Source organism: Neopelma chrysocephalum, unplaced genomic scaffold, assembly GCF_003984885.1.
Source record: "Neopelma chrysocephalum unplaced genomic scaffold, ASM398488v2 Primary Assembly neopelma1_252, whole genome shotgun sequence".
In the NCBI taxonomy this organism is placed as follows: Eukaryota; Metazoa; Chordata; class Aves; order Passeriformes; family Pipridae; genus Neopelma; species Neopelma chrysocephalum.
In genome coordinates this window covers 448,584-474,946 of record NW_020897914.1, presented here as the reverse complement: position 1 = coordinate 474,946, position 26,363 = coordinate 448,584, and the positions used below count along the sequence as shown (strand labels likewise).

The window sequence follows — 26,363 nt, the reverse complement described above, 5'->3', positions numbered from 1 at the left end:
CCGCGCTGCCCGGCGGCGCCGCCGGCCTGCGCCGCTTGGCCGGCCTGCTCCGCGCCGCGCTGAGCGGCCGAGGCAAGGCACTGCCCGTGTGAGAGCGGCCGGGCTGAGCCCGGCCTTGCCCGGGTGAGCCCGGCCCTGCCGCCGCCCCGGCGGAGGAGCGGCCGCGTCAGGGGCACTGACTCGCCCGCGGGCCGAGAGCCTTGAGCTCTCGCCAGCCGACTCCGAGACGGGGAACGCCGCTCTCTCCGCGCCCTGACGCGTTTTTCTCGCCGGTTCTCCAAGATCAGCAGCAGCGGCTGGCGGCCCGGAGCGGGCCCGGTGACCCCGAGCTGTGCTTGCCGCGCTCAGGTGTCAACCTGCCGGCATTTGCCTTACGGCGCAGGCAGCTCCATAGCCATGGCCTGGAGTCGCTCCACTGCTGGGTAGGAGCTGGCAGCATCCCACTTCCCTACCTCCAGGATGGGACCACGTGGCTGCTGCCGCTGCTTCAGATCGTGAGTGAGATCGGAGCCGACGCGGTGCAATTATGGACCTGCCCGTTACCGAGGAGCGGCCGAGGCGCACAGAGCCGACGAATGCTGAAACACGAAGATGATTTAGCAAAATCCGGTCACGTCTGGGGGACAACGTTCAAAAATTAACTGTTTTTACCTCATTTTGTACTGACCCCTACACTCTGAACGTGCTGTGGTGAATCTGAAGACTGTGGCCACTAAACTGCATTTAATTCTAAAACCAGCTTTGAAATACCATGCAGTAAGTGAAACAAACTTTCCTGGGGCTGTGGGTCGCAAAGACTGCCCATAACTGTAAGGGGGGGGGTCTTCCTGCATGACAATGAGAGGATGAAAGGTGCTAATATTAATTAGGAGCCTTGGCCTTTGCAGGTGCTGCTGCCTTAGAGCTGCTGTAAGGGACCAAATTCTCAGGCTTTAAAAGGGTAGCTTCATCTCTTCGAACTTTATTTTGTATATATATTTTGCTCTCTGAACTGAGGCAGGAATTGCTTCCTTGTCACAGCATGACCTTCAAAAATAGTTTTGCTAATAACTGGAGCTCTGTTTCAGTTCAGAAACTGAGCCTTACTTAGGAAGGTGCTGATTTCAGGGTGATGGAGCAGGGTGCTCCAGTTTGGACTGTGCACTGGGCTACTGCAGGGAAACGGGACCACCAGGCCTCACCTGTGCAGAGCCCCAGGATCTCATGGAGCGTTTGTGCCTCATGGACAAAATAAAACCAAACACTGCAATACTTACCTGCTACCACCACTTAAGGTTTAACGTATTCACCAAATACCTTTCTGAATTAAATTGTCAAAGGGGTTACTTAAATGTACATAGATTGCTTTAATAAAACAATTTGTGTCCAGTTGTCAATATAGACATTTCACTAATGGTCACTTTTTTCCCATAAAAATGTAGATCAGAGCTATCTGAATAGCATTAAATTAGTTCTTTCATTTTTACAACTTCTAAGCTACAGTATATAAAATTGATTTTATTCCTAACAGCAGTATAAAATTAAACAAATCTGAGACAAGGTGGAGCTCTAAACTCACAGGTAGAGCATAAGATTCTATGTGCAACGCTGGTAAAAGAACATGACCGATGAATACAGAAGTATATTCCTAATAAATAATTTTGTCTATTTCCCAGCAATAGTGAGTCATGGTATCACGGACTGGGAAGCTGCTTCTGTCTCTCCTGCTATGCTGTCACCTAAGATTTTGTAAAAAAGCTAGCTAATTATCAAGTTTTCTTATAACTTTCTGAGCATATTTCATGATCGTGAAATATTTCAAAACTTAACTAAAGAAGCTGCCCTTTGATGAAGAATATGACTTAACACCAAGTATCATAGTGGTTTCAGGAATTAACCACCCATCAGAGGAAATAAAAGTTGTCCAGATAAAGCTGCTACCTATAGTTAGGTACACTCTAACTTGTTTTGGTAGAGGACTGTGGTTTAATTAAAGCCTAAAGCTCATCCTCTAAATCACTATGCTATTGGACCTCTTTTAGCCCCTTAAAAATATGTAGGGCTTGGTAACAAAAAAAAAAAAAAGGGCAAGCTTTCCTCTTTGCCAGTGATTATCATGAAAACTTCAGGACAGATCCTAACTCCCAGACATATACCCAAAGTTACCAAAGCCCTTCAGATAGAGCTAAAAAGTACTTTTTTTACTCTCAAGGGAGAAACTGTGTCATATCAGATGCATCTCAGATGTTTCCCAGTTAATCCCCTTAAGACCATTCTGTCTCTCCTGAGCCCCATGACAAGGATTTTATAGGCTAATGATCAGTTAGAATTTTCAAATGCCATTTTATACACTACAAATTAAAAGCTAAGAAGAAAACTCTACTTGTGACTGCCTGAACCAAGAGAACAACAGCTAAGCATTTGTGCTTCGAGGTCTTTAAGTTAAGATCATCAAGACTTGAGCCAGTCTTTGGTAAACCTGACTGTATGAGAAGTCAGATGCAATAGCTGCTGTGTGTCACTGTGGTATTGCAGTAGCCTCTAGAACTACACTGACTAATTAATATATTTTATTATAACCTGGAATTCAAGGCAGGAGAGAGGGAAGCCTGGTAGTAATTTTTCATTATATGTTATATGCTATACTTTTAATGTAGAAGTTTCCTGAGAAGGTCTGTAGTATAGGTACTTGCATGATAACATTTTCACTGAGGCTTAAGGTACTAAAGGAACCTTTTGATAACCTGGTGACTGGAGATGATTAACATGAATGATTTATGGGGAAGACAAACTCATGGTTGGTAAGCAGCTTTATTATGAAATGTGGGAAATGGGAGTAACCCCTACGTCTCATTTCCCTCCTCTAGTAAAATCAGGTAACAATATCCTAAAGAAAAAGACACTTGTGTTAATATGGAAGTGATGAACTATCGAGGTTTGCACTTCAGCAATTAATGCACCAGACTCTGCTGAACACCCATAGCTTTAAGCAATGTGTCATACAGCTGTTGTAAAATATATCAGTCAAGCTGCTAAACTTCGTTCTTTCTCAATTTCTATAAAGAGATGCTGTTTTGAACAAAAACCCTTGACTCGCCCAGGTGAAGACAGTATTTGTCATGATGTCTGTCTTGCAATCCAGGTTATAACTCACACTATGTCTTTGATAACTTGTTCTAAATGGTGTTCCACGTTTTTCTCTTCCAGGATGGCAGACTAGCAAGCAGCGGTGATTGCCTGTGTTTTGGAATTTTAACGTCAGCACCACCTGTAATCTGTACACAGCTGTGGCTAAAGGTGAAAATGAAGGTTCTCTGTACATGATAAACCAAAAAACTACGAGTCAGCTCTCAGTATTTTAAATGGCTGAGATTTCAGGAGGTAGTTCTGTTGCTCCATCTGAAACACAAGTTTGCCTAAGGACAACCCCCTATAGTAATAGGTGAGTAAAGAATCACACACTACGTTGATTTTTTTGTTAATTTTTGCGCAAATTACATTCTGTATTCATACAAAAACAACGTAACTCTTTGACAAACTGTACATATAGAAACAAGTTTCTGTCTGGAGGTGAACTGAAATCTGTGGAAGTGCTCCATGTCCCCCAACACTTAAAAAAAATTCCAGCTCTTCACAAATAAAGTAGGTAAGAAAGTGAGGAAAATGGGAGTGGAGAGGACAAAACAAAGCCAGCTACAATGTTGCAGCTAGAGGCAGTTGACTGATTTAGGAAAAGACCCCTGTTAGGAACTAATGCACATTCAGTTATCCCAGTTAAGAATCCAGGTTCATGGCATTGCAAATGACTGAGTCCAGAGTAGCAGTCTATTTAAATATTGTCCCACAAGGACTGGGCGTGACCCAGCCAAAGCCTCTTCTATCGTCCTCTTCCACCCCTAGATCCTCCTCTTCGTGACTGGCCAGAGTTTATGTTATTTCCTCTTCCCCAGTTACTTCCGCTCCTTCCTCCTCGAGAAGGGTTGTTGCCTCCCCCGGGGCCTCCACCAAAGGCTTCATCCCTGTGGAATCCATCGTGGTGGTCTCCATCTAACGAACCAGACCTCCCAGATTTTGGTGCTCTTTGTGAAGGTCCTGAATTTCCTCGTCCTACAAAGGAAGCACAGCAGTTACTGGTTTAAGTCTAAGTTGTGTCCCTTCTCGGACACGCCGTACATTAAGGTGGTTCTGCTGTGGTGTCATCATTCACAGACCATATGTAGCTGAGGCCTGCAATTTTATGCCTCCTCCCTCTATACAATTGGGCAACAATCAAGTAATTCCTTTGAAATTAGAGGTTATAGTTGCTACAGTCAAAACAGTGACAGCACGTCCTCCACACTGCCAGGCACTCCCGGTTCTTGTGCTTCAACACCATCTGTGGTTCTCGCTATGTTTTTATTGCAAAATACTTTTTTTTTAATCCTAAACAAAGACACTGCACTGATGACAAGTTAAGACAGTTGAGGTTGATGGTGAAGATAATGAGTAACATTACTGTTTTGTTCCCTTTTTTGCTAGAAATAATGGAAAACCACTTTATTTTACTACTAACTGGGAACAAAAGCTACACAAGCTCTTACGGCCAGGAACAGGATTTTCTACTTCTCACAGATCTTTTTGGTTTTGATATGTAAATGAGCATTAAAAAAACCCCAACCCAATTCATTAGCCTAAAATAACAAGCAGTATTTTGAAAAAACAAATTTAACAGTAACCTTCTTTTATGGATGCACACTACAGCTAAATCAGGATATTTATGCTCCACTTTAGCAAAAGTGATTTTTTTGTTGACTCTGGTTGGTTCTGTGGAAAACAGAGACCAAATTGTTCCACAGAGTTTATAATTAATGAAGTTTTAATCTTTAGATGACTTTAGTAATACAACTAAAGCTGGCACAGCCCATATATGAAAAAGTATTGTTCATGGTTTGTTTATCAGGCTTTCTGTCATTGTTCTGAACTTTCTTTAGCACATTTTGAGTTAATTACCACAATTCTTGTGCCTGGACAACAATTGTTTTAACGTCAATAAAGAATCTGAAAGTTACCACTAATCATTACTGAAGCTGGAGAAGGAATCCTCACAGATTTGATGAATGCTGGCTACATGAGAAACACAGCATGCAGTTATGGAAGGAAAACTATTGATATGAGAGGGAGTTTACCAGCAGGGTTTTATTCAAAACACCTATGAAAGAATGATAAAACCTGCTGTTAATACAACACTGGGAATAGAGTCCATGCAGAGGAGGAGTGACATGCAGTTAAACTGAATGAGCTTCAAGACAATGGTAAGAGAAGTGGGATGGAATTCAGTGGCATCAAAGACAAAGCTGTGCAGTAACAACAAAAAATTCAGCTGTAGGTTGGCAGCTCAGCATCTGGAAGCAACTGAGAAGGACCTTTGTTACTGACAGTGGGTAGTCAATGTGGGGACATTAAAGAAAGCCAACATTTTAAAAACCCAACAGCAGTCCTGAGATCTGTGAGTTCGAGGCTAATAGGATGACTGTGGAACTGGCATGCACAGCAATAGCTCTGAACCAGCTACAAACTCCAAAACCAATGTGTTTTGTGGGTTACAGTAGCATGTGACTGCTTAGTAGTTAGAGGGAACTATGACATGAGAAGCTGTTAGGAAAGAATGGAGAAAACAGAACAAGACCAAGGGAAGTGTAGAAATCCGTGGTTATACCACATCTTAAATAGAGTGTTGCAATTACTAGTTACCTTGTTTAATTTAGGAAAGGATAATTTAAAACTGAAAATAGTATATACAGAGTAATAAGGATAGTAAAAGATACAGAACAACTTCTAGAGAGAACAACTAAACAGATCAGAGATCTGACTTGGAGAAGAGCTAGTTCAGGCTGGAAATGGAGTTCAGTGCAATCAGAGATGGCATTCAGAAATAACAGGAATCAACTTTCAACTTAATTACAACACATCAAATGAAATCAGTGAATGGTAGGCACAAATCAGGAGAGAAACATTTTCCTTGCTTTTTTTTTTTCAAAGCATAATCTACTGCAATTAAGTTTAAGAGCTCTGCCCATGGATCCTTTGAATATCAAAAGTTCATATGATTCCTAAAGCAATTAGAGAAGCATACAAAAGTTAACTGTCAAAAGCCATTAAACATAAAAATGTTTCAGTAAGTCACTGAACTGCAGATCTTCATAGGTTTAGAGAATGTTTCGGGGACATATCACTACAGGCTCAGTGTTCTTATGTTTCAGTTAAAGGATGATAGCACAAACATGAGTAACAAAAAACTATTCTGAAAATTAGAAAAAAGTGTTCTTAATGAGTTTTCCAGCTGGAGTAACAGGGAGCCAAAAACTAACTGCTTTTGAACAGGGCAATAACGAAGAGGATTCTGTAATGCTGGAGAGAAGATTTGGATTTGATGTCCCACAAAATCCCTCTGTTCTTATGTTCCTATAAGACTGCTCTTTAGCTTCCCAGGTCAGATATTTACTAGCTCAGCTTTATCCCCTCTGAACAGAGAAGTTCTAGATAAGCCTAATGTTGAAAAACATGCCACTGTTACATAAGGGTTTCAATAAAAGGGGCTTTTTACCTTTGCCCCTCTCCTCTGGAGGTCCACCTGGAGCGTCCATGTCTCTGTGGTCAGAGGTCCCCGGTCCATCGTGCCAGAGGCGTTTCCGTGGTGGCAGTGAGGCCATGTCCATACCCTGGAGCGAGGAAGAACGTTCTCTGCTGGCTGGAGAGTGTCCTTCGTGAGGAGGGTGATCTGGACGAGGACCTGGGCACAAAAACACAGGATAATGAGTCATGTTCTTTGGGTCCTTATTCCTCAGTTCTGGAGGCAGTCACACAAATTTACATACTGCCCACACTATTTGGCACGCAATTTTAAGTTCAAATTACATAAAGCTTCCCCTGTCCCATTTTTTAGTAAGAAAGCTAAAGGTAAAACAGGTGTTTGATGGGAAAGAAAAATGTGGCAGATTTTATACTGAAAAGTGTTCTTTTCAGTATAAAATGTTTTCATCATTTTAGAGGCATTCTTTTATTCACGTGTCATTTGTGCTCATTTTTCCCATGACATTCTACACAGTTTTGCCCCATATGAGGTTGCCATTTGTAACACAAATGCAAATACCAACAAGCTGTCAGACATTGTAGCTGAAAACATTATTCTTGCAAATGAAGAAGATGCCAAACAAGTGAAAGATTCCTACTGGCATTAATATATATCTTGAAAAAAACACACGATGACTGTGATTTAGTCATCCACAAGTGACAGCTGTCCAGGCAGTTCTGTACAAGAACTCAACTGAAAATCAAGACTTTGAGGCCACAGTAACTTTTTGTTCAGGAAGACAGTTGTATTTAGAGTCAGTTAAATTCTGTATAATTCTTTTTTTCCTAAATTTAAAAGACCAAAGAACTATGTTTGGCTTTTCTCATGGTAAAATACTGGTAACAAACACACAAGGTACAATAAAAAGAGGTGATTTTAAAATACTTTTGTAAGGGGTTATATTGTAGAAGTCTACAAACCTCACCAAGTGTTTTACCTGGTTCTCTGTTTCCATCCCAGGATTCTGGTTTCCGCCCTCCTTCAAAGCGTGGAAATTCATCTGGAGTAGGAAGCAAACCCTTCCGGGCTCCTGAGCAGTAAGAGAAGCAAGGGACAGGAGTGAGAAAAGACATTGCATTCGTGAGAATACTGTCTGCCCAAGAAATGCCTTTCCTTCCTCCTTGCATTTCCATGTGGAAGGATGTTCCCCTCACCTCTCAGAGCACCGCGACCTCGCCCCCGGACACCATGGTCCCTTCCTCTGGAGTTTTCATCTGGAGAGTCAAAAGCGTCATCTGGCCCAAAATCTTCAGGGCCAGGAAAGCCATCTCTGCCCCTGGGTCCCCGGCCCTCATGTCTTGAGGGTCCTCCTCTTCTGAAGCTACAAGAAAAAACATGATACAAATATGGGATTTAGGTAGAACTGAGTCAGCTTCAGTTTTATAATCAACTCATTTCTGAACTGTTTCACCTAATGCTACAGCACATACAGTTACTAGAACAGGATATGTAGGTGGAAAAGTGCTCATTTGCTGCCTTCAAGCACTTTGATAGTAATCTTTGTAGTTTTCCCCTCATATTTCCTTCTGTTGATTGTGTTGGCTTTTCATAGAAGGAAAATTTTGTTAAACATACTGCATTCATTTAATGAAAAGGCAGGAAAAAAAATTAATGAGTGATGATAAATGTAAGGTGAGGTAAGGCAAGGAAAAGTAATTTCCCTTAACTGTGGTGGTCTTACATTCCCATTCCCCTTTTCTCTTTCCATTTTGGTGATAAAACAAACGGAAAACATACAAGCAATGAGAATCACGGCTATAACAAAATATCCCAGCATCTCATTCCTATTGATTCTATAATTCTTTTGCCAAAATATTCTCTTTTTCATTCCATTCTTCAAAGTTTACAACTTGAGCAAGTGCATCTAGACTGCCCTTGGCTCTGTAGGGACAGTGATGGCGGAACAGCACACAGCAGCGTTCTGCAACCTGAAGAGCAGTTTATCCAGCTGCAATAATCAAGAACTTTGTGTTGTAAAATGTAGTTATGGCACTGAAGTTTGATAATTGCCTTCTACTTCTATGGCATCTTCAGGAATTTAGTATGACTGGATTCTGCACCTCATCTTAACTGAGTACAGTTCCTCCAGCACCGCACTGGGGGGGCCTGGACAGCTCTCCAGAGAGGAGAATGGCTCTTACTGACCTGTCAGTGTCATGTCAGGTCAGCCTGCAGATGGCTGCATGAATAATTAATAGTTTTGTTTCTGACATGACCAGTTGAAACACCTGGAGTGCTTGTAAAGCACATCCATGTTCTGTGACGACTGCACTTGGAAGGTGCACGCCAGCCTCAGACACAGCCCAGGGTCCCTGCAGGCACAGGGCGAGTGTTTAGGTGGTGCTGAGTCCTCGCCGTGCCACCCACCCTCAGTGACAGCACACAGTGTGGAGCACTCCTTGCCCAGTCACAGATGCCCCCCACCTCCCTGCTGTTCCCAGTTCCACACTGGCCAAACTGGAACCACCACAATATTCCAAGGGTGTTGGCTGTGTGCAGCATCCCCTTCCCCAGCTCATTAACGACACAGTGCATCCTATTACAAGCAAAACTTTAGATACTTTTATTTAGAATTTTAACAACATTAACCTTTTAATTACAAATTTAAATATTTTAACAGTAGTCATAACACAATACAATATTTTTAAACTTTTACATTGTTTTTAATAAAAAACAATAGGTCTGTCTCCACCTCCCAGAAAACAAGCACAATACAGAGAGGAGGCTGCTGTGCCTGTACAGGTACAACAGTGAATGGAGGAGTGCTGTGTATGGACCATGAACCATTTACATTAACCTGGATGGTTTAGGAAAACAAACTCAACAGTTTCAGGTACAAATGGTTCAGATAATCACAGAGCAATATTGTTTAGCCTTGAAACAGCACAGTCCTCTAGATGTTTCTTAGAGGGCCTCCCACTTTAATACTGACATGGTGTGATTCTGCTTAGCTCGAAAATTACCAAGATTTGCAACACAAGGCCCTAGGGCTGCAGGAACAGGGCCTTTCCTATTGCTTTCAGGCAACTTACGGACACAGTTGAGTTTTGAAATCTACCATACCTATGCCTGACACAGCCACAGCTCCTAAAACTGTGTTATGGATATCCTTATTCACCTTTTCATATCAGTCAGGCGGAAAGCCCTGCCTTGCATCGGGCTCAGTTCCCGTTTGACTGCTCTCATATCTTCTTCCTCGAGGCCTAGGACCTTACTGTACACAACTACACACTGTGCAGATTAGCAGGCAGGAAGAGGCAGGTCTCTGCAGTAGAAGCATCATGTTGATATGCACAGGTAGAGTAAGAACAGGACAGGGATGAAAAGGACGGGAAATTAGAGAGAAACATACATACACACATTTGCCTCTCATGCTTGATCAAACCGGTTACAATCTCAATTCTAAACCAAGTCAGCTAAAGGAGTGGTTGGGATTAAGTCCACCACAGCATCTGCAGTAAATGGCACCTTGTTCACCTTCATTCCAAGAAATTCATCGAGTTTACAAGCACAATGAGCCCTTTAGAGCCCTGTGCCAAATCACTGCAAACTCTGGACAAACACTTGTATTCTGATAAGCAGATTACTCTTAGTTAAAAAGTCAGGTTTTTGTTTCCCTTCCTGAAACTTCTGAAAAATCAGGACCATAATAAAATATTTTCCAGTCCCTAAGTGTTTTCAATATAAGATCTGAAAATCTCTACTGAGCTTCTAAAAGTGTTGTCTGCTGTGTCTTTTTAAGTTCTCTGATGCAGACCATTCAGCTTTGATTCTCTCTGGCTTTACTTTTTAAAAATGGCTTTAATTGTTACCTTCTTTTAGTTACTGTTCATTTCTTTTCATACTCTTCACACAAAAGGAAGATACATCTTTACAGAGCTAGGTAGAAAATAGCTAAAAGAAGAGCTGTATAGATGCAAAGTAAAAGGAATGTAAGAAAATCATTTAAAAGGCAACTAAAACACACAAAATTCACATTATGTGAAGACCACAGCATATTTGTACAAGCACATGTTCTTATACATAGAGAGTTGGTGGTCAGTGAGAGGCTTAGACCTTGGAGGCCAATTTCATTCAGTTAAACCAGCATAAATCTGGAGTAATTTTGCTGACAGTTAATCTTGAAGACAGTGTAATTCCTCCATATTTAAACTGGTAACTAGAAGCAAATTCATCCCTTTGTGATTTATTTGGAGATTGTGAGCAATGACATGAACATTGCTCTAAATCAGATTATTTTTGAGTTCTTCGCTTGGCATTAAGAAATAAGTCAGAAAGAGAAATAAAATTGCTACAAGCAAACACATAAGAAAATAGTCTCGACAGTCCAACAGATGCTGTAGCTCTGTCCCTTCTATCCGACAGTGGGATCACTGTTCCTGCTCCTTACAAGGACATTGCATCTCATCCTACAGTCTCTACATCTCATCCTACAGTCTCATGCTGTAGTTTGTGACTGGAGACAGAGTCTCAAAATCCACGTCTAATGTTCAAAAGTTTGTCACTTTGACCTTCATGTCTCCTCTCAATTTTCATCAAAATGGTCTCAAATCTTCATCCTGTGTCACTGGATCTTCTCTACAAACTTTCTCCCTTCTCTTTACTTACTGTTTAAAGACACGGAAGCTGCTGTGTACAATGACCATTTGTCAAGTTTTCTTCTATTACTGAATGATTTTTATGGACTCTATACTCAGGTATATTAGAGTTTTCATTTCCTTATTGGTTTCCAGTTTATAAATCTGAAACAGATAGACTCCTTAATGAAAAGGAAACCAGGAAAAAAGAGTTCCCTCCATTTACCCTTTAACCCAAGAAAGAGAAGTAGATTTATTCTTACCTCTCATCTCGTCTTCCTCGGAAGCGTGCATCCTCAGGATCCCGTGGATATCTATCATCTGAAGGTCTCCGTCCTTCCCAAGCACCAGGAGGTCCACGGTTTGAACTGCCTCCCTCAAATTCCCTGTGATCGGGAGGAAAGGGAGGCCCAGGTCCACCTCGTCTCCATTTCTCATCTTGCAACGGTGGGCCTCCTCTCCCCTCGAATTCCCGCAGGCGATGGCCAAATCTCTTATCCGGATGGAAATCTTCACGGAAGTCATCTGGTCGATCAAAGTCATCGTGGAAATCGGGGTGAGGTCCTCGTCTGTCTGGCAAGCCCCTGCTGTCTCTGCCATCCCCCCACTCCTGGCCACCTCGGAACAAGCCCCTCTCGGGCCCGTGCTCGGGGCCGCCGCTGTTCTGGTCGTGCCGCCTGTCGGACAGCGGGCCCAGGTGATGGTTTGGGGGACCACGGCTGTCACCTGCAGGAAAAAAATCACAGCAGGTTTCTGTAATGTTTTCTAAAATACTCAAGGATGCTCTAGTTCATACAGTTCTACAAAGCACACGATACATTTCACACTAACCAATACTTCTGGGAAAACTTTTCCTCTGTATTCCAGCCCACATCTATGGAAGCTCTCAGCCATTTCTCTGTGGAAGCACTGCACTGGGACAGCCTCTCTTTTAGGAGACTGACTCACAGGAGAACAGACAATACATTTAATTACCTTTATTAAGACCAGGTCCTTGGTTGTGAGGGCCAAGACGACCTTGTCCTCCCTGCTGCCCCAGGCCTGGTATCAGCGGAGGAGGACCAGGGTTCTGTCCGTCCTGTGAACAAGTAAGAAGAAAAGCCACGTGTGAGTAGTTTAAACATTCTGTAAGAGTGCAAACCAATTTTCTTTCCATAAAGACTCCATCTGCACAGGTTATACAACACAAACAGCTCATGTTCCAATGGTTGCAGCCTCATTTTTCAGACATTCATATCAGTAATGCTTTCAGTCACTGAGAAACACATAATTTTATAGGAAACAGCACTTCAAGGATTAATGTTTTACTTGTAACAACCAAAGATAATAAAGCTCATATTCTGGCTCAGTATGAATATTCTATAAGTATGTATTGAATATTCTATATGAATATTCTATTCCTCTAGATGAGGAAACAGTATATATTTGTTTGAAAAATATCAGGCACTGATTTATATGCAGTTAAAGAGCTGCATAGACCAAAGATTTCCTTTGATAATGAACAAAAAAGAGAAACTATATATACAGAAATAAATATCAAGAATGTTGGGGGGGACAACAACAGGGCTGTAAGAGAACCTTTCCTGTAAAACTCTAAGCTGTTAACATGGAAATACACGAGTTTCATTTTTAATGTGCTGGCAAAGTTTGTTTTCTTTACTTTTAGGATTAAAAAAAAGTGCTGACCCTTGGCTAAATACCAAGTTGTTTTCAGCACTGACAGGGCTAAAGGCAGGAGCTACAGCCACCTCCTTCCTCAAACAGAAGCAGTAGAGTGGGCAGAGGTCTGTGTATGTTATGTGATCCCAAAGAAAAAAAATAAAATATGTATGTGTCTTTTGTTACTTTCTCTCTTTTTTGTGTGTGAATTTTAAAGGATAAAAAAATGCTCTTGAAATTTAGCTGCTGTCACAGACCCATGAAAGGTACCAAGTTTACACTGGACCCACTGTGGTGACACTGGTTGGGAAACTGTGTTTGGACCATGGTCTGATTCTGCCTCAAAACAGCAAAGGCCTGGAAAAAAGTCATCATCTGGGGTTTGTACTTGACTGGAACTGAAAAGGGGCATGCACAGTATTTACACTGTAATTATGAGATCCAGAAGTAAAAATGTGAACAAGACAGAGTTGAAACCTGCAGGAGTGCTATAAAAAACCTTCTTATGCTGACATGACCAAAAATCAAATTCTCCCCAGAAACCTCTAAGATGTAATATTTTTAATAGTAACAGAAACCCCTAAACATGTAACATTTTTTTCCTAGACATGTCTGGTATGCAAGATTTAGACCTGGCCTCCATACTGACTTGTAAAAACCCCTCCAGACTTCAGGTAGTCTGAAAATACTTAAAGACCTGTATTCCATCACATCATTGGATCATAATTAGACTGCTTAACTTCTCCATGAATCAAATAATTTTCATGCTCTGCATTTATTCTGGAGAAACACTACCTTTTCTTTCTGTTTGCAGAGAAGCAGTAAGTTCATTCTTTGCATTTTTCCCATCATATCTTGAAATATGATTTTAAATTAAACATTTATATTCAACTGCAACACAGGTGATAAACACAAGAAAGCACACAAATATATACTACAAACATCATATCTGCATTGATTAATTTTGTTAGGATGTTGAAAAAATAAGCAAAATAAATGGCCAAAATAAAAAAACCTCAGACAAACCAAAAATACCTTCCTAGTTACTGAATGTTGACTTGAGTCCAGAACAAATCAACCCCCTGACTAGGTAAGATCCCTCAGCTGTTCCTAACCAAAACCTTGCTGGAGTTCTAGGATTTCTCATATATTTAGCATATGCTTACTTAAAAAAAACGTTATGGAACTTCTTCCATTTATGCCACTAGTGTTTAAGCAAAGCAGCATTTTTTAGCACTCACTAAATGAGTTTCCTTAGTGTTTAGCAGAAACCTTTATTTCAAACAAACCATGCTTTTGCCAAGCTGGGAACACAGAGCCCTAACACTGCGTTTTCACCCGATTTTCATTTCTAAATGCATTCTAGGCCTTAACCAGGGCTTGACACTGAAAAGTAGAGTTCAGAAAGAGATACCTTACTAAAAGCTGTAAATGGCCTTGGCAAACCTCTGCTTCCAGTGTATGGCAGGTACAGTAACAGTGATATCTTATACAGAGATTAACCCTTAGAAATATCTTTAAGTGTTCTTTATTAATGCCATAAGCCCTGGAGAAAGCTGATATTCACACCCTTCTGCTACTGAAAAGGAAGGCAAGTGATTTGTACAAGATTACAGAAGATAAATGTCAAATTCAGAACACAAAACAAGCTAAAGCCTACTTAAAAAAACCCCACAGAATGGGGCCTTTTTCAACAGGAACTGCTGCTATATTCATTTTACACAGAAGCAAAATGGAGCAAAACCTGACATTATGAATTTTAAAATACATTACTTTTGAAAAGCCATTGCCATACTAAAGGTGCACAAGGAAGAAGAAATGGTCAAAATACCTTGCTTTGTCATTGTTTTAGTATCTATAAAAGCCTTCCAGATAGCAGTATTCACTGAAAATAACCAGTCACCTGCCAAGAGCAGCCTGCTTAATTCTGAACAGTGTTAGCAGACAAGGACAGCCCTCCACGTACATAGTAATTATTCTCAAAGCAGAAAAATCAGTCTCCCTGGGACAGCAATGAGAAACACTGTGCTGGTTTAAGTTACATAGTTGTGGAACCAACGCTCATTTGCATAACTTGGATCCTTTAAAAATCTCAGCAATAGTGGCACATGAACAGACTTGTGGAAGGAATTACTGAATTATTGATTTGTAAGGAAAAAATATTCAAATAAACCCACAATTTGCAGGTTGCTCTGCCTCAATCTGAAAAGGAATCACTGAGCTAAAGCTCATTTCAATATGTCATTCTCACTGTGACTGGTACTGGAGTACACACTAAGGACTATACGTGTACATGTCTGAAGCTTCAACTAAAAACTACTGAGTGCAGGTCTAAAAGAGTCAATTCTGGTTGAAAGACACCTTTTCTTAAAATTAGGTAGAATTTTTTTCCAAACTTCTGTTTCAAATTTCACCAACAACTGAAGACAGTTGAGAGAACTTAAAGTACAGAATTTGTGCCATCCAAATAGGAACTTGTTGAGAGTCAATAACCAAGGAGAGCTCTGTGTTATGTGTGGTAGAGCAGAAAATGGAAGGTGCTGGAGAGGGCAGAGCAGGCTGCAGCTGGTGCTGAACCAAACTTATCAAAGCCTGACTTGACTCCTGCAGAATCAACTGGTGTGTCTACAAGCAGCACGCTCCAGTATTCCAGCTCAGCTATGCCCAGTATCTTGCTGAGCTGGTGAACCCTCCTGGAGCTGATGCCAAGGTAGCAGGGCACAGGGACAACTCCTTGGCTGTCAGCACACACCCAGGCCCTGCTCAGCACTTCTAGTTCATTGCTCATCCCACCAGACCTGGGCTAGTCCTACACAAACCTGCTCAGTACCTGTGCTCCCTCTCCTGCTCCTCAGTAGGAGTAAGGAGTTAGCAGAGGTCAAAGGCTGTCTCTGAACTTGTGCTCCAGGAAGTACAGAGGTGGCTAAAGGCAGGGAACAGGATGGCTGTGTCCCTTTGCACTTAGTGCAACCAGACCTAAACTGATTCCAGGTGTGTCAGCATCTATGGTAAATCCACCCCATAGTTCAGATTAACTACTCTGGATAACAGAGTTGGCAATAACTTACTTTAATTAATACATATGACTTTTCATATGTTCAGTTTGTTTAAATTCAACTTTTATTAGTGCTTGTCTACTCTTCAGGAAATATCCTGCTTAAGACAGCCCAGTGTCTTTAAATTAAAAAAAAACCCTGAGTTTCTCTTAAGGTTACATATTTTCACAGCAGACTGACTTGTGTAACAGTATTCCCAATAATCCTTTTTCCACAGTTAACTGTCATAGAATCACAGAATGGTTTGGGCTGGAAGATCACCTATTTCCAATCCCCCTGCCATGGGCAGGGACACCTTCTACCTTTGCACTTTCCAAGCTACAGAACCATTTTTGTTATCACTTCAGTTTTCCTGAGGCCTCAGTCTTGCAAAGAATACCCAACCCGGAGCCTCTCAGCTCCTGCTGTGCATTCCTACCACATAGCAGTCATCATTCCCATGTTCTTCACACTCCTCTTGTTACTCAGCGCAGCACGTACCTGATTGAACGGGGGGCGAGGCCCGTCACCCAACAGAGGCGTTTTCTGCTGCTGGAAGGGCAGAGGGCCCTGAGAAGGGTGAGGCCCCCTCGAAGGGTTTGGCTGTCCCTGAGGTCCTTGCATGTTTCCTTGAGGCCCCACTAAGGAGCCTTGTGGAGGTCCCTGCTGGCCCTGAGGACCGGGTGGCCCACGCAGTTCTTGTGGAGGTCCCAACATTGTACCTTGGGGCGGGGGTCCCTGCAGGCCCCGCATCTCCTGGGGGCCATGTCCTAGTAAACCACTTTGCATATGAGGACCTCTCATTTCTTGTGGATGACCCATCATCATCCCTTGTGGATTAGGTCCCTGGTTATCTCTGGGTCCTGGTGGACCCTGCATCCCTCTTGGATTAAGTCCCATCAAAGGTCCTTGGGATATAGGGCCCTGCATCCCTTGAGATCCGGGAGCTCCTTGCATGCCGTGAGGAAGAGGTCCTTGCATTCCTCGTGGACCGGGTGGCCCCTGCATTCCTTGACCTCCAGGGGGACCTTGAGGACCCAAGTGACCCTGTGGGCCAGGCGGACCCTGCGGTCCCAAATGAGTCTGAGAGCCCGGCAGGCCCTGCGGTCCCAAGTGTCCTTGTGGGCCAGCACTACCCTGTGGACCTGGAGGCCCCATTGGCCCATGGGGGCCTGGATGTCTCTGCATTCCTTGATGTCCATGTAAATCCTGAGGCCGTGGCATTCCTTGTGGAGGCCCCTGGGGACCTGGAGGTCCTTGTGGTCCCATGAACCCTTGTGGACCTCCAGCTCCTTGGTGTAATGGACCTTGGGGTCCCGGAGGTCTGAACTGTCCTTGTGGACCAGAAGGTCCCATCTGAGGCATATTCATTGGCATCTGCTGAGGTGGAAGGGGCTGCTGAAACCCTTGAGGCATCTGTGACATAGGGCCTTGCCCTGGGAAAGGCTGGGGTCCATGGAGAGATCCTCCTGGGGGCGGTGGCTGCACTTGCTCTGCTTGCTTTTGTGCAAGTCTCTCAATTTTCAATTGCTGTCCAAAAAAAAGAGACCCAGAAAATCAAATAAGCACAGAAATATGTTACAACTAAAAATCAGAAGCCATCATTTCATTTCTCAGGAGTAAAAATGCTTTTTTTGTAGTTAACAGAAATAACTAATTAAAGAGAAATCACTAACTGACGAGACCTACAGTTCAGTGTTGGTTATCTGAGATGTGGGGGCCTCACTGAAGGTTTCCCAGCATCACACATTCAGTGCAAAATCCTCATCAGTTAGATGCCTTTTTGTAAAATGGTGAAAACAGCATTGCAAAAGGAAGCTGCTCACTTTAGTGCTGAAGTCCAAATCTATCACACAGAGGACTAAAGAAAATTTGCTAATAAGTGTTTCCACACAAACCTCCAAGAGCTGTGGGTTTGTGTACTGAAGTGCTGCCATTTCCTGCTCAATCTCCGCCTGGGATTTCTTTTTCTCCTCCAGCTTAATATCCTCCTTTCTATCATTCAATGGCTCAGGTGGGGGAGGCAAAGGAACTTTATTCTGCATCCACGCCTATAAAAATTAGGAAACACAAGATTAATTACGCAGAACAACATTTATACAACACATTGTTGCACTGAAAAAGGATGAAACATTGTGTAGTATGGATATAGTGTGGATACTTGGAAGCTAAAAACAATGCTGAATACAACTTCCACATCTTGTAACTTTTTTCCTGGTGTAGATACAAGACATAAGGCATTTAACCAAGTATTTTTATGTTTAAATTGTAATTAAACTAGCTACTGTGGTAAATGGCACTGGGTGTTGATGTAGAAGTGCTGATACTGGAAATCCAAAACATTTCAACAGCCACACACCTTTTGAAATTGGGAAAATAACAGATTATTTTGTTCCCTGTGTATCAGGTACTCACCTGCTGAAACTGAGCTGGTATTGGTTTTGCATAGGGAACTTTTTTCTGTGGCACTTTCTTTTGGTCCTTTTGCATTACTTCCTCCATTCCCCAATCCAGTCCTGGGATTGTCATTTCAATGTCATTCGACTCATCTTTCCCTTTGGCACCAGGGAAACAAACAGTCAGAGCAATGCAGGCTTACAGAGGGATCTTTTATTATTTTTACAGCTTATTTAGCAAAAGAGATCAAGAGGTTTTCAGCTCCTCCTTCTTTACACAGGAAATATGCACAACACGGAACTTCAGAAAAAAGCATCTGTGCTCTCAAAGAATATGAAAGGAATGAAAAAAAAGTCACACAGTATCTGGATTGCTCAGTAAAATGCTTCCCCTTAGCTACTACTTACCCATCTGCTCCTGCTCCATGGCTATTTTCAATTGTTCAGGTATTCCCATGCCAGGAATAACTGCCAGGCTGTTGGGTTCCAGATCATCTAGAGAAAAAACAATAAATAGTTATACTTGGAACATTCTTCTTTACCATTTTATCCCTTTGGATTCTTACATGCTGTTACCATTAGTATTATATTCCAATAGTAAATACATATTTTACAACTGGAGGATCACTTTTTAGTTCCACACATGAATTACAGGATAGAAAAAGAACTGCAAATTCAGATTCATAAATACATGCCAAAAGGTCAGAAACTCTGCCTTTTCAGGAAAGTTACATTTAGGGTATAACACATAACCATTCCTATTTTTGTTATAACAAATCTATATATCTTAAAACTTAAATGGGATTAAAGTAGTGCACTGTAACTAACATTCCCCACATCAAAAGAGCAAATAATCAAAAATCTGAAGAAACAGATGAGTGGCTGAGGCCCACCCTGAGCAGCCTAAAATTACTGAAATAAATCCTTAAGAGGGGAGTAAAGTTTAAAGATTTTAGTGAAGTTCAATAATTTGAAAGCTTTTTGTGCTGTAGTTCAGGACTGCGGGAAGTCTTGAAGACAGCTGAAGTTTTCAGGAAGCAAAGTAAACTGGAGATATTGCCAGAGGGAGAGCCAAACCTCCTTCCTGTGATTGACAGAGCAGGTCTTACCTCCTGGAGCTGTGGAAACAGAACAAAACTTGTTGTTGGAATGGTGATCACTGATCACATGGAGAGTAAAATCATCCTTATGAAAAGGTATCTTTGACTAGGTGGTCAGCAATACTATAACTCTGCTTCCTCACCTTACCCACAAGTGTCAGCTAATGACCTAGGCCTGTTCCTGACCCCAACCCTCTTCCTTCCACAGGGAGGAAAATTGCCTTACCATATTCCACACCATCCTCTGACATCCCAGGCAGCAGGTTCAAGTTGTAACGATCTCGCATTTTATCTCCAGGCCGATTTCTAGTCCAAAACTTGCTGTCAAAAGGAAGTTATATGATCTCAATAAATGGTCAAGAGCATTAACAACTTTTAATCTAATTAGTTATATGATTTTTAGTGTGCTATCTTGATTATATAAGGATTCAACTCTTACTAAATCAAGTTCAGCTCTAGACCTGAACACTAGGTATGAGGTACAAACCAAAAATAAAAACAAACCTACAAGTATCATAATGAATTATATAATTACAAGTTAGAAGATACTTAAAAGTATAATGGGTATAAGTACAAGTCATCAACATCAGAGATCCTGAACAAATACATTTCTAGTCCATTCCAAAACCTTCTTGCTCAAATATATTCTTCATAGGCACAAAACACACATTCCCACACAAAACCTTACTGCATTTATGAAACACACCATGTTTACAGCATGTTCAACCTAAATACACAAACTACAGCCTCCAAAGAGTTTTGCAATGTGAAAAGACAGACACGACCAGCAGATGATCTGCAGAAAAAATTGCTGTTGAGATAACAATATTTCTTCAACAAGAAACTACAATAATTCTTTTTTAAAAATTTCTTAAGATTTCAGAGCTCCCACAACCCAAAATTCTAGAACTTTTTAAGGCTTCCTTAGATGAAGGACAAGAAGTTAGACTCTACTCCGTAATGTAAAACGTCAGAGCCTTCTCATTTACATAAATTTGTGTCTCTGCTTTGGCCATTGGTTGTGTATTAGAACCATCCCAATCTATCTGTTCACCGATGCCAGGCAACTTTCTAGTTTCTAAATGTACATATATTCCCTTAGACCTTTTCTTTAAATACTTGAAATTACCTGGTGTGATCATTAGAGCCTGAACAGAGAATGTGTCCGAGGGGATGCCACGCCAGGCTCCAGATCATTCCTTCATGGGCCATTTCCATTCCACCAACCTCCTTCTCAACCCTGATGTGTAAAAAAAAAAATTTAAACAAAAAAATCAGTCATACATAGCTGAATATCTGCTACAGCTACAATACAAAACTTTTGTTATTCAGTTGTTTATCCCATATTTTGTTAAACTTAAGCCTCTGTCATTTTTCTATTGGGTGAACTGATTGTTCCCAGTGGTTTTTAATAGGCAATTCAATAATGTAGGGATTTTTAACTGTACGTTTCAAACCAAAATAACTACAGCACCTCAGAACAAGCTTTAAGAAACCAGGAGCTTCAACCATTCATCACCCTCTAAACAAAAGGCTGGTTTCGTGCAAGCAATTGTTCCCCTTAAAACACACCTGTACAGGAAAACCTCTTCATAAATGAAGCACATTAACAAAGTTCTCAGGTACAGAGAAAAACCGTACCATAACTATGCAGGTTAAATACGGATTCAAAGGGGAAAAAGATACTTTCTGTTCAGCTTTCACATCTGACCAACATGTTTCCAACGTGCTGATGAAAATGCCACATACCCAACATGCCAGAACAACAAGGACCCATCAGATCCTCCGCTGGCGAACAGCCCTTCATGAACAGGATGCCAGGCCACAGCTGAAACACAAAGTAGGCCACGATCAGAAGCCATAACACTAGAATTTCTGATGAATGGAAATCAGAAAGCTTTAATTTTTAATCCAAACTTAATAATAACAGTCCACATAATAAAACAAATTCTGACCTGTGGCCTCTTTCTTATGACCCCTGAAGACCTGCAGTTCTTCTTTCAGGTTACGGATGTCAAAGAGCTTACAGAGATGGTCACGAGAAGCTGTCAGCAGCCAGTTGCCATTGAGATTCAGTTTCACCTCCATCACTGTGTTTTTATGAGCATGTCTGCAAGCAGAGAAAGGCAGATTGTTTGCCCCAACAATTATTTTTCAGACACAGATAAAAATGTGTGCTTTGCCGGTCACAAATATTCAGATCAATAACAAAGGAGTTCAGGCTACTAAAGCAGAACACCGGGGCTTTCTGTGCAAAGGTCCTATGCTTTGATCCTGGTCTTTTGTACTTCAGAGCAACTGGTAGCGCTCCCTGAGACAGTTACTATGCATATTTCTACTGTAGCATAAGAAAGCTTTCATCAGCCAGATGAAACATCTCATTTGTTTTTCCATATCTCAATCTGAATGAGAACTGTGTGACTAGGAGGTCTACGAAGAAGGACAAAGTAAATTTAAATAAGGAATATATGGGAGTCGCAATTTTCCAAGTACGGACTTGTCTTCATCTGACCTCTAGATATTCTGGCAAGCTAAAGCACTGGCTTTATGTTTGAAGCAATTGTGTATGGCTGAAAAGATGTTAGGAAAAGAGCTAAAAAAGGAATGAAGAAAAAATTATTTTATGAAGTTAGCTTATATTTGAGCAACTCAAAAGTCTGTGGGCAAGAACTTACAGTGTGGCAAGGCTCTGGCCAGTCTTTGGATCCCAGAACTTGATGGGTTGTTGGCTATCTTTACTTCCCGAAACAACTAATCCCTTTGTTGGATGCCAGTCAACACATTTCACATCTGCTCCATGTCCTGTTAAGAAGATAAAAACCATTCATTTTGAGATTTTACAGACACTGAAAAGACACTGAAAAATTACAGGGTGCACATCTTATAACTATAATGTAAAACTGAATGAAAAACATCACAGAGCACAAGTCACAAAACATAAAATCAAATGAAAGAAAAACTCTTCCAAGTTATTTATGTTCCATTCTTTCCCAGTAATTGCTGCGAGCATCTCCTGGGACTGCAGCCTCAAAACAAGCTCACTTCACCAAGTGAAAAATTCTCTATGAAGTTTCTGCTCAAATTGGAACTGTTCTTTAGGCTTTGGCCCTATACAGTCAGACAATATTTTAAATGTAACACTGATGAAGCATTTGTATGGAGGTGGTGAGGGAAAATAACACCGTGACACTTCACTTTCCATGAAATACCGTAGAAATGAAAACCAGATACCTATTTCTTCCTATCTTATCAGTACTACCCTTTTGCTGTCCTGTCAGAAAATAAGCAAAGAAATTAAATAATGGACCTGAAAACTAAATTAGTATACCATGAAAAGAAACCTTATGAGAGGTGACCTCCTATCAGGTCAGAAGGATTCAGGTTTTTCTAATGCTCAAGAGCTAGGAGAGAAAAACTCTTGTGATATACTTTCCTTTCAAACTGACTGACTGACCTTGACAGAGAATCAGTGCAGCTCTGATGAGCTAAAAATCTGTCAAAAAAAAAGCCTATTTCTGCTACACGACAAAATGAGGTTTCTGAGCTGAACTATAGGGGTTCAGAAAAGAAAAAACGAACAATAACTTCTTTCTCTCCAATCTCTCTCCAAGCCAGCCCACTTCGAGGGAAAGCCAACAGTTATAGTCCATCAGAAAATGAGGCAGCATGCAGTGACTGAAGAAAAAAGCAAGATGAGAAAGGAAGGGCTGTCTGCAACATGAAGGCAGTGAGGTTATAAAATGGCATGGAAGAATGGGAGCGTGTTCCAGGAAAGACAAAGGGTTCCCATCAAGTCAGACAGCTCCCACACGGACTGCTTTAAGCAGCACAAACTGTCTTAATACAGATCTCACTTTGAAAAGACATTAAGTTGAAATTTTTCTGAGGCCACAGAAAAATCAAATTAGAATAACCAATATACTTGTATCTTAAAATAAAAGTAAATTGCTAACACACAGAGCACTCTCTCCATCAAGTGAGTGCAAACTTCCTCCTCTCTGTAGGAAAGGACGGAAAGGCAAGAGGTTCTTGACCCAAGAAGAAATGAACACAATGTTGGTAAGTACACGGAAACAACTTTAAGAACTGACTGATGATATGGATTAAAGAACTCCACTCTCCTCCCCCAGCCACAGCAGGCAGAATTGCCCTTGGAATATGTGGGGTTTCAGGGAAGAGCAGGATCTTCAGGTTCCAAAGATCATCAGTGTGCTGGGGTGCTCTGTGCTAACAATAGAGGGGCACTCTAAGATGTGTTTCCCTTCTCTCTGGCTCCTCTGAAATTAGAGGTACTGTCTGGCTGGATTTGCTCTGACTAAATCTCCCTCTCAACTAAAACAGGAAGCTGGAGGCTGAACAAACCTTGTTTCCAAGGGTTTATCTGGAAGGAACAAGCCAGACAATAGTAAGAGAGAAAATGCTCCTCCCTCCATAGTGGAGGGCAATTCATGCTTGAAGATTTCCAGCTGATGATATTCCGTAGGTAATTGTTATCCTGCAGTCCCCAGGGAAAGACAAGGGATTTTAATTCAAGGGCAAAACCGGGCCCTTACAGAGAAACATTCCATTACAGTTAATAATTGATTGAACTGTATGAAAATCCATTCTGACTAGAATACTTCAGTCCCATCATAAATATGAAATAAACAATGCCCAGCAAAACTATAAAAAACCCCTACCCACGTGGACTGGAATGACATTGGCCTTGCTGCTCGAAATAAAGACAATTAGGAATGGAAAAGCACAGAGAGACACAGGGCTACTCTCTTTGGTGGGAAAGAGTGCATCCAGAAAATGAGTGATGCTGGTGAAAGGCCATCTCTGGGTAACAGCTCATCCTGTGCAAGGCCTGGTTTAGGCTCTTCTTCCGAGAACCTAACCTGAGTTAAGCCAGCCCAAGTACGTACCCTAAGAAAAAGAGGCTCATAATGGGCAATCTTTAACAGAGCAACTGAAGCACCCACCCTTCCAACTTCTTCAAAAGGGAGAGGCAGCGACAGACAGCACTGATGGGCTTCTGAGAGCCAGGTTTGACAGCTGCCACCCACTAGGCCCAGACCACAAAGCTGAAAGGTAGTAAAAGGTGCCAGGACACTCAGAACTTGTAACCAGAGCAGATAAACCACTGGGTACTCATCAGAAAGCTTTTGGCCATCAGCACATTAATATTAACCACAAGGACGAGAAGAAACTTCTACTATTTAAAAACATAACCATTATAATGGTTATGTAATCATATATATGATTAAACAGGTAACTGGCATTTCCTGCAGAGAGCATTCTTTCAACCATGTGCTCTGGATTAAGGCTACAGTGGGGGAAAACTGGGACCCTCCTTTACAATCTATCAAAGTGATCTATTCTGTCCTCAAGAGAGCCATCTAAGACAAAGCTCTGCACGAAGTGGGATCATCCCATACACTTAGCTCTTGGTTCCTAAAGCTTTCTCAAGAGAAAATAAATTCTTCCCTACAACAAATACGCTTTAAATAAACTATTCGCAAGGGATGAACTAACTCAAAACATTTACATAACCAAAATAACTCAAAAGCATCATCTAATCAGACCTTTTAAAATTTCTTTTTAAACTGAAGTAACTGACACTGTATATTGCTTTTCCTTTTTTTCTGCTGATAGATGTACACATTACCTATAACGAGACAGATAACGCAGAAAATACATTTAAAATAACACTCCAGAGAAAGAGCTGCCTCGCAGATTTTTACTTCATAGTTGTTTTCAGTTCTTAGTTCTGGGCTAAGACCTGTGAATCAGCTTCTCCTCTGGTACAAAACCCCCTTGTCACCAAACACCATGCTCAGAAAACCTTAATTCATGCAAATCTCTACAGTTTATATTCCCCATTTGCTGACAACAGCTTTTGCTCAGTAACTTCAATAGTCACACACCTCAAAACTGCAGGGTGGGAATTCCTCTCTGAACAACTCTTGCACCTTGAGCCCCTACCTGTAATGGGCACAGACCTTCTATCACTTCCCTGCCTTGTAGGGATGCTTTATGGATAAATGAAATGTGTGAACTGTTTAGAAGTCGTGGCAAGGGAAGGCCCATAAACCAACTAAAATGAAAGACTGAAGGCAAAGATTTTAGTTGAGAAACTAAACCTATTTAAAATCATGAATGAATGACTAAGAATAAATACTAATTGTTGTTGATTTCACTTACAATTTTTTCCAACCTTTTAAAAAAATCTGCAGAAAACCAAAAGCAAGCATACGTAGTATCTTAAAGCTCAAATACAAAAGTAGTTCTCTAATGTTATTTTTCATATGCATAATAAAATTGAGTGCCCTTAGTCATAATCCTATTAATTAAAATTGTTAATACTTCTAGTCAACTTCTTTCAACGGTTGTTCTTTAAAAGACACTGAACAGAAATCCTAGTTAGTGAAAAGCATAACAAGGTATAATAAGATTGAGTAGTAGTGTTTGATCAAATCAAGTATGTCACAAGTCTGAGAAAGTACACATAATTTAGGGACTTGATTGTTTTTTCCTCTCACACTAATTTCTGCATTTATGACAGTGAATATGGGGTTGGTTTGAATCATTGTCTTCATATTACAGCCTATAACATTTATATATTTTACAATGTAACTGTACAGCAATTACAGATATATCAGGTTTACTGCTGTAGCTTAATTTTTCTCTTTTATATCCTTTCCCCTAGGGATTAGCCCCATTCTGAAGGCACGTAAATTGAAAGAGAATTTTATAAATGATACTGTAGAATTTCTAGATCCTTCTCAGCAATTATGTGGATGTATATACACACACTGAGATGCCACTCTTAAGGCAGCTTCTTACATTTTAACATCAATATTCCAAAGAAAAGGGATATTTATAACAATATATATTTTAAAGAATTAACATAATCATTTAACTGCAACAATACTGTTTCTCATTTAGAGAGAATTCTGTTTGCTTGGGTTTATTTTTTTTAAAGACAAGTGGTTCTCTTATGCTGTTTTAAATAGAGAGTAAAT

At 41.1% G+C, this 26,363-nt stretch overlaps 2 protein-coding genes and 1 long non-coding RNA gene across 5 annotated transcripts in view; 2 read left to right on the top strand and 1 right to left on the bottom strand.

Moving 5' to 3' along the window:
• The window catches only part of SFT2D3 (SFT2 domain containing 3), a 5,771-nt gene extending 5,679 nt beyond the window's left edge, over positions 1–92 (top strand). The window contains exon 2 of the mRNA XM_027703717.1: positions 2–92. Coding sequence (XP_027559518.1) covers positions 2–92 — 91 coding nt within the window. The remainder of the gene's footprint in view (position 1) is intronic.
• A 53-nt stretch (positions 93–145) lies between these two features.
• Positions 146–10,261, top strand: LOC113977600. The gene is made up of 3 exons (XR_003537362.1): positions 146–756; positions 3,187–3,421; positions 7,550–10,261. It is a non-coding gene; the product is annotated as an uncharacterized LOC113977600 (long non-coding RNA).
• WDR33 (WD repeat domain 33) overlaps positions 3,450–26,363 on the bottom strand; it is a 68,084-nt gene continuing 45,170 nt past the window's right edge. For 2 of the 3 annotated variants that reach the window (XM_027703868.1, XM_027703867.1), the window contains exons 8-23: positions 22,032–22,158; positions 21,312–21,466; positions 21,106–21,184; positions 20,486–20,596; positions 19,583–19,677; positions 19,366–19,374; positions 18,665–18,751; positions 18,276–18,415; positions 17,759–17,911; positions 16,362–17,390; positions 12,142–12,244; positions 11,430–11,892; positions 7,744–7,910; positions 7,527–7,619; positions 6,563–6,748; positions 3,450–4,086 (exon numbers count right to left, since the gene is read on the bottom strand). In XM_027703868.1, coding sequence (XP_027559669.1) covers positions 3,857–4,086; positions 6,563–6,748; positions 7,527–7,619; positions 7,744–7,910; positions 11,430–11,892; positions 12,142–12,244; positions 16,362–17,390; positions 17,759–17,911; positions 18,276–18,415; positions 18,665–18,751; positions 19,366–19,374; positions 19,583–19,677; positions 20,486–20,596; positions 21,106–21,184; positions 21,312–21,466; positions 22,032–22,158 — 3,227 coding nt within the window. In that variant the 3' untranslated portion in view covers positions 3,450–3,856. Of the gene's footprint in view, positions 4,087–6,562; positions 6,749–7,526; positions 7,620–7,743; positions 7,911–9,136; positions 11,332–11,429; positions 11,893–12,141; positions 12,245–16,361; positions 17,391–17,758; positions 17,912–18,275; positions 18,416–18,664; positions 18,752–19,365; positions 19,375–19,582; positions 19,678–20,485; positions 20,597–21,105; positions 21,185–21,311; positions 21,467–22,031; positions 22,159–26,363 lie in introns of those variants that run through there. The other variant, XM_027703869.1, reaches the window with a different exon arrangement.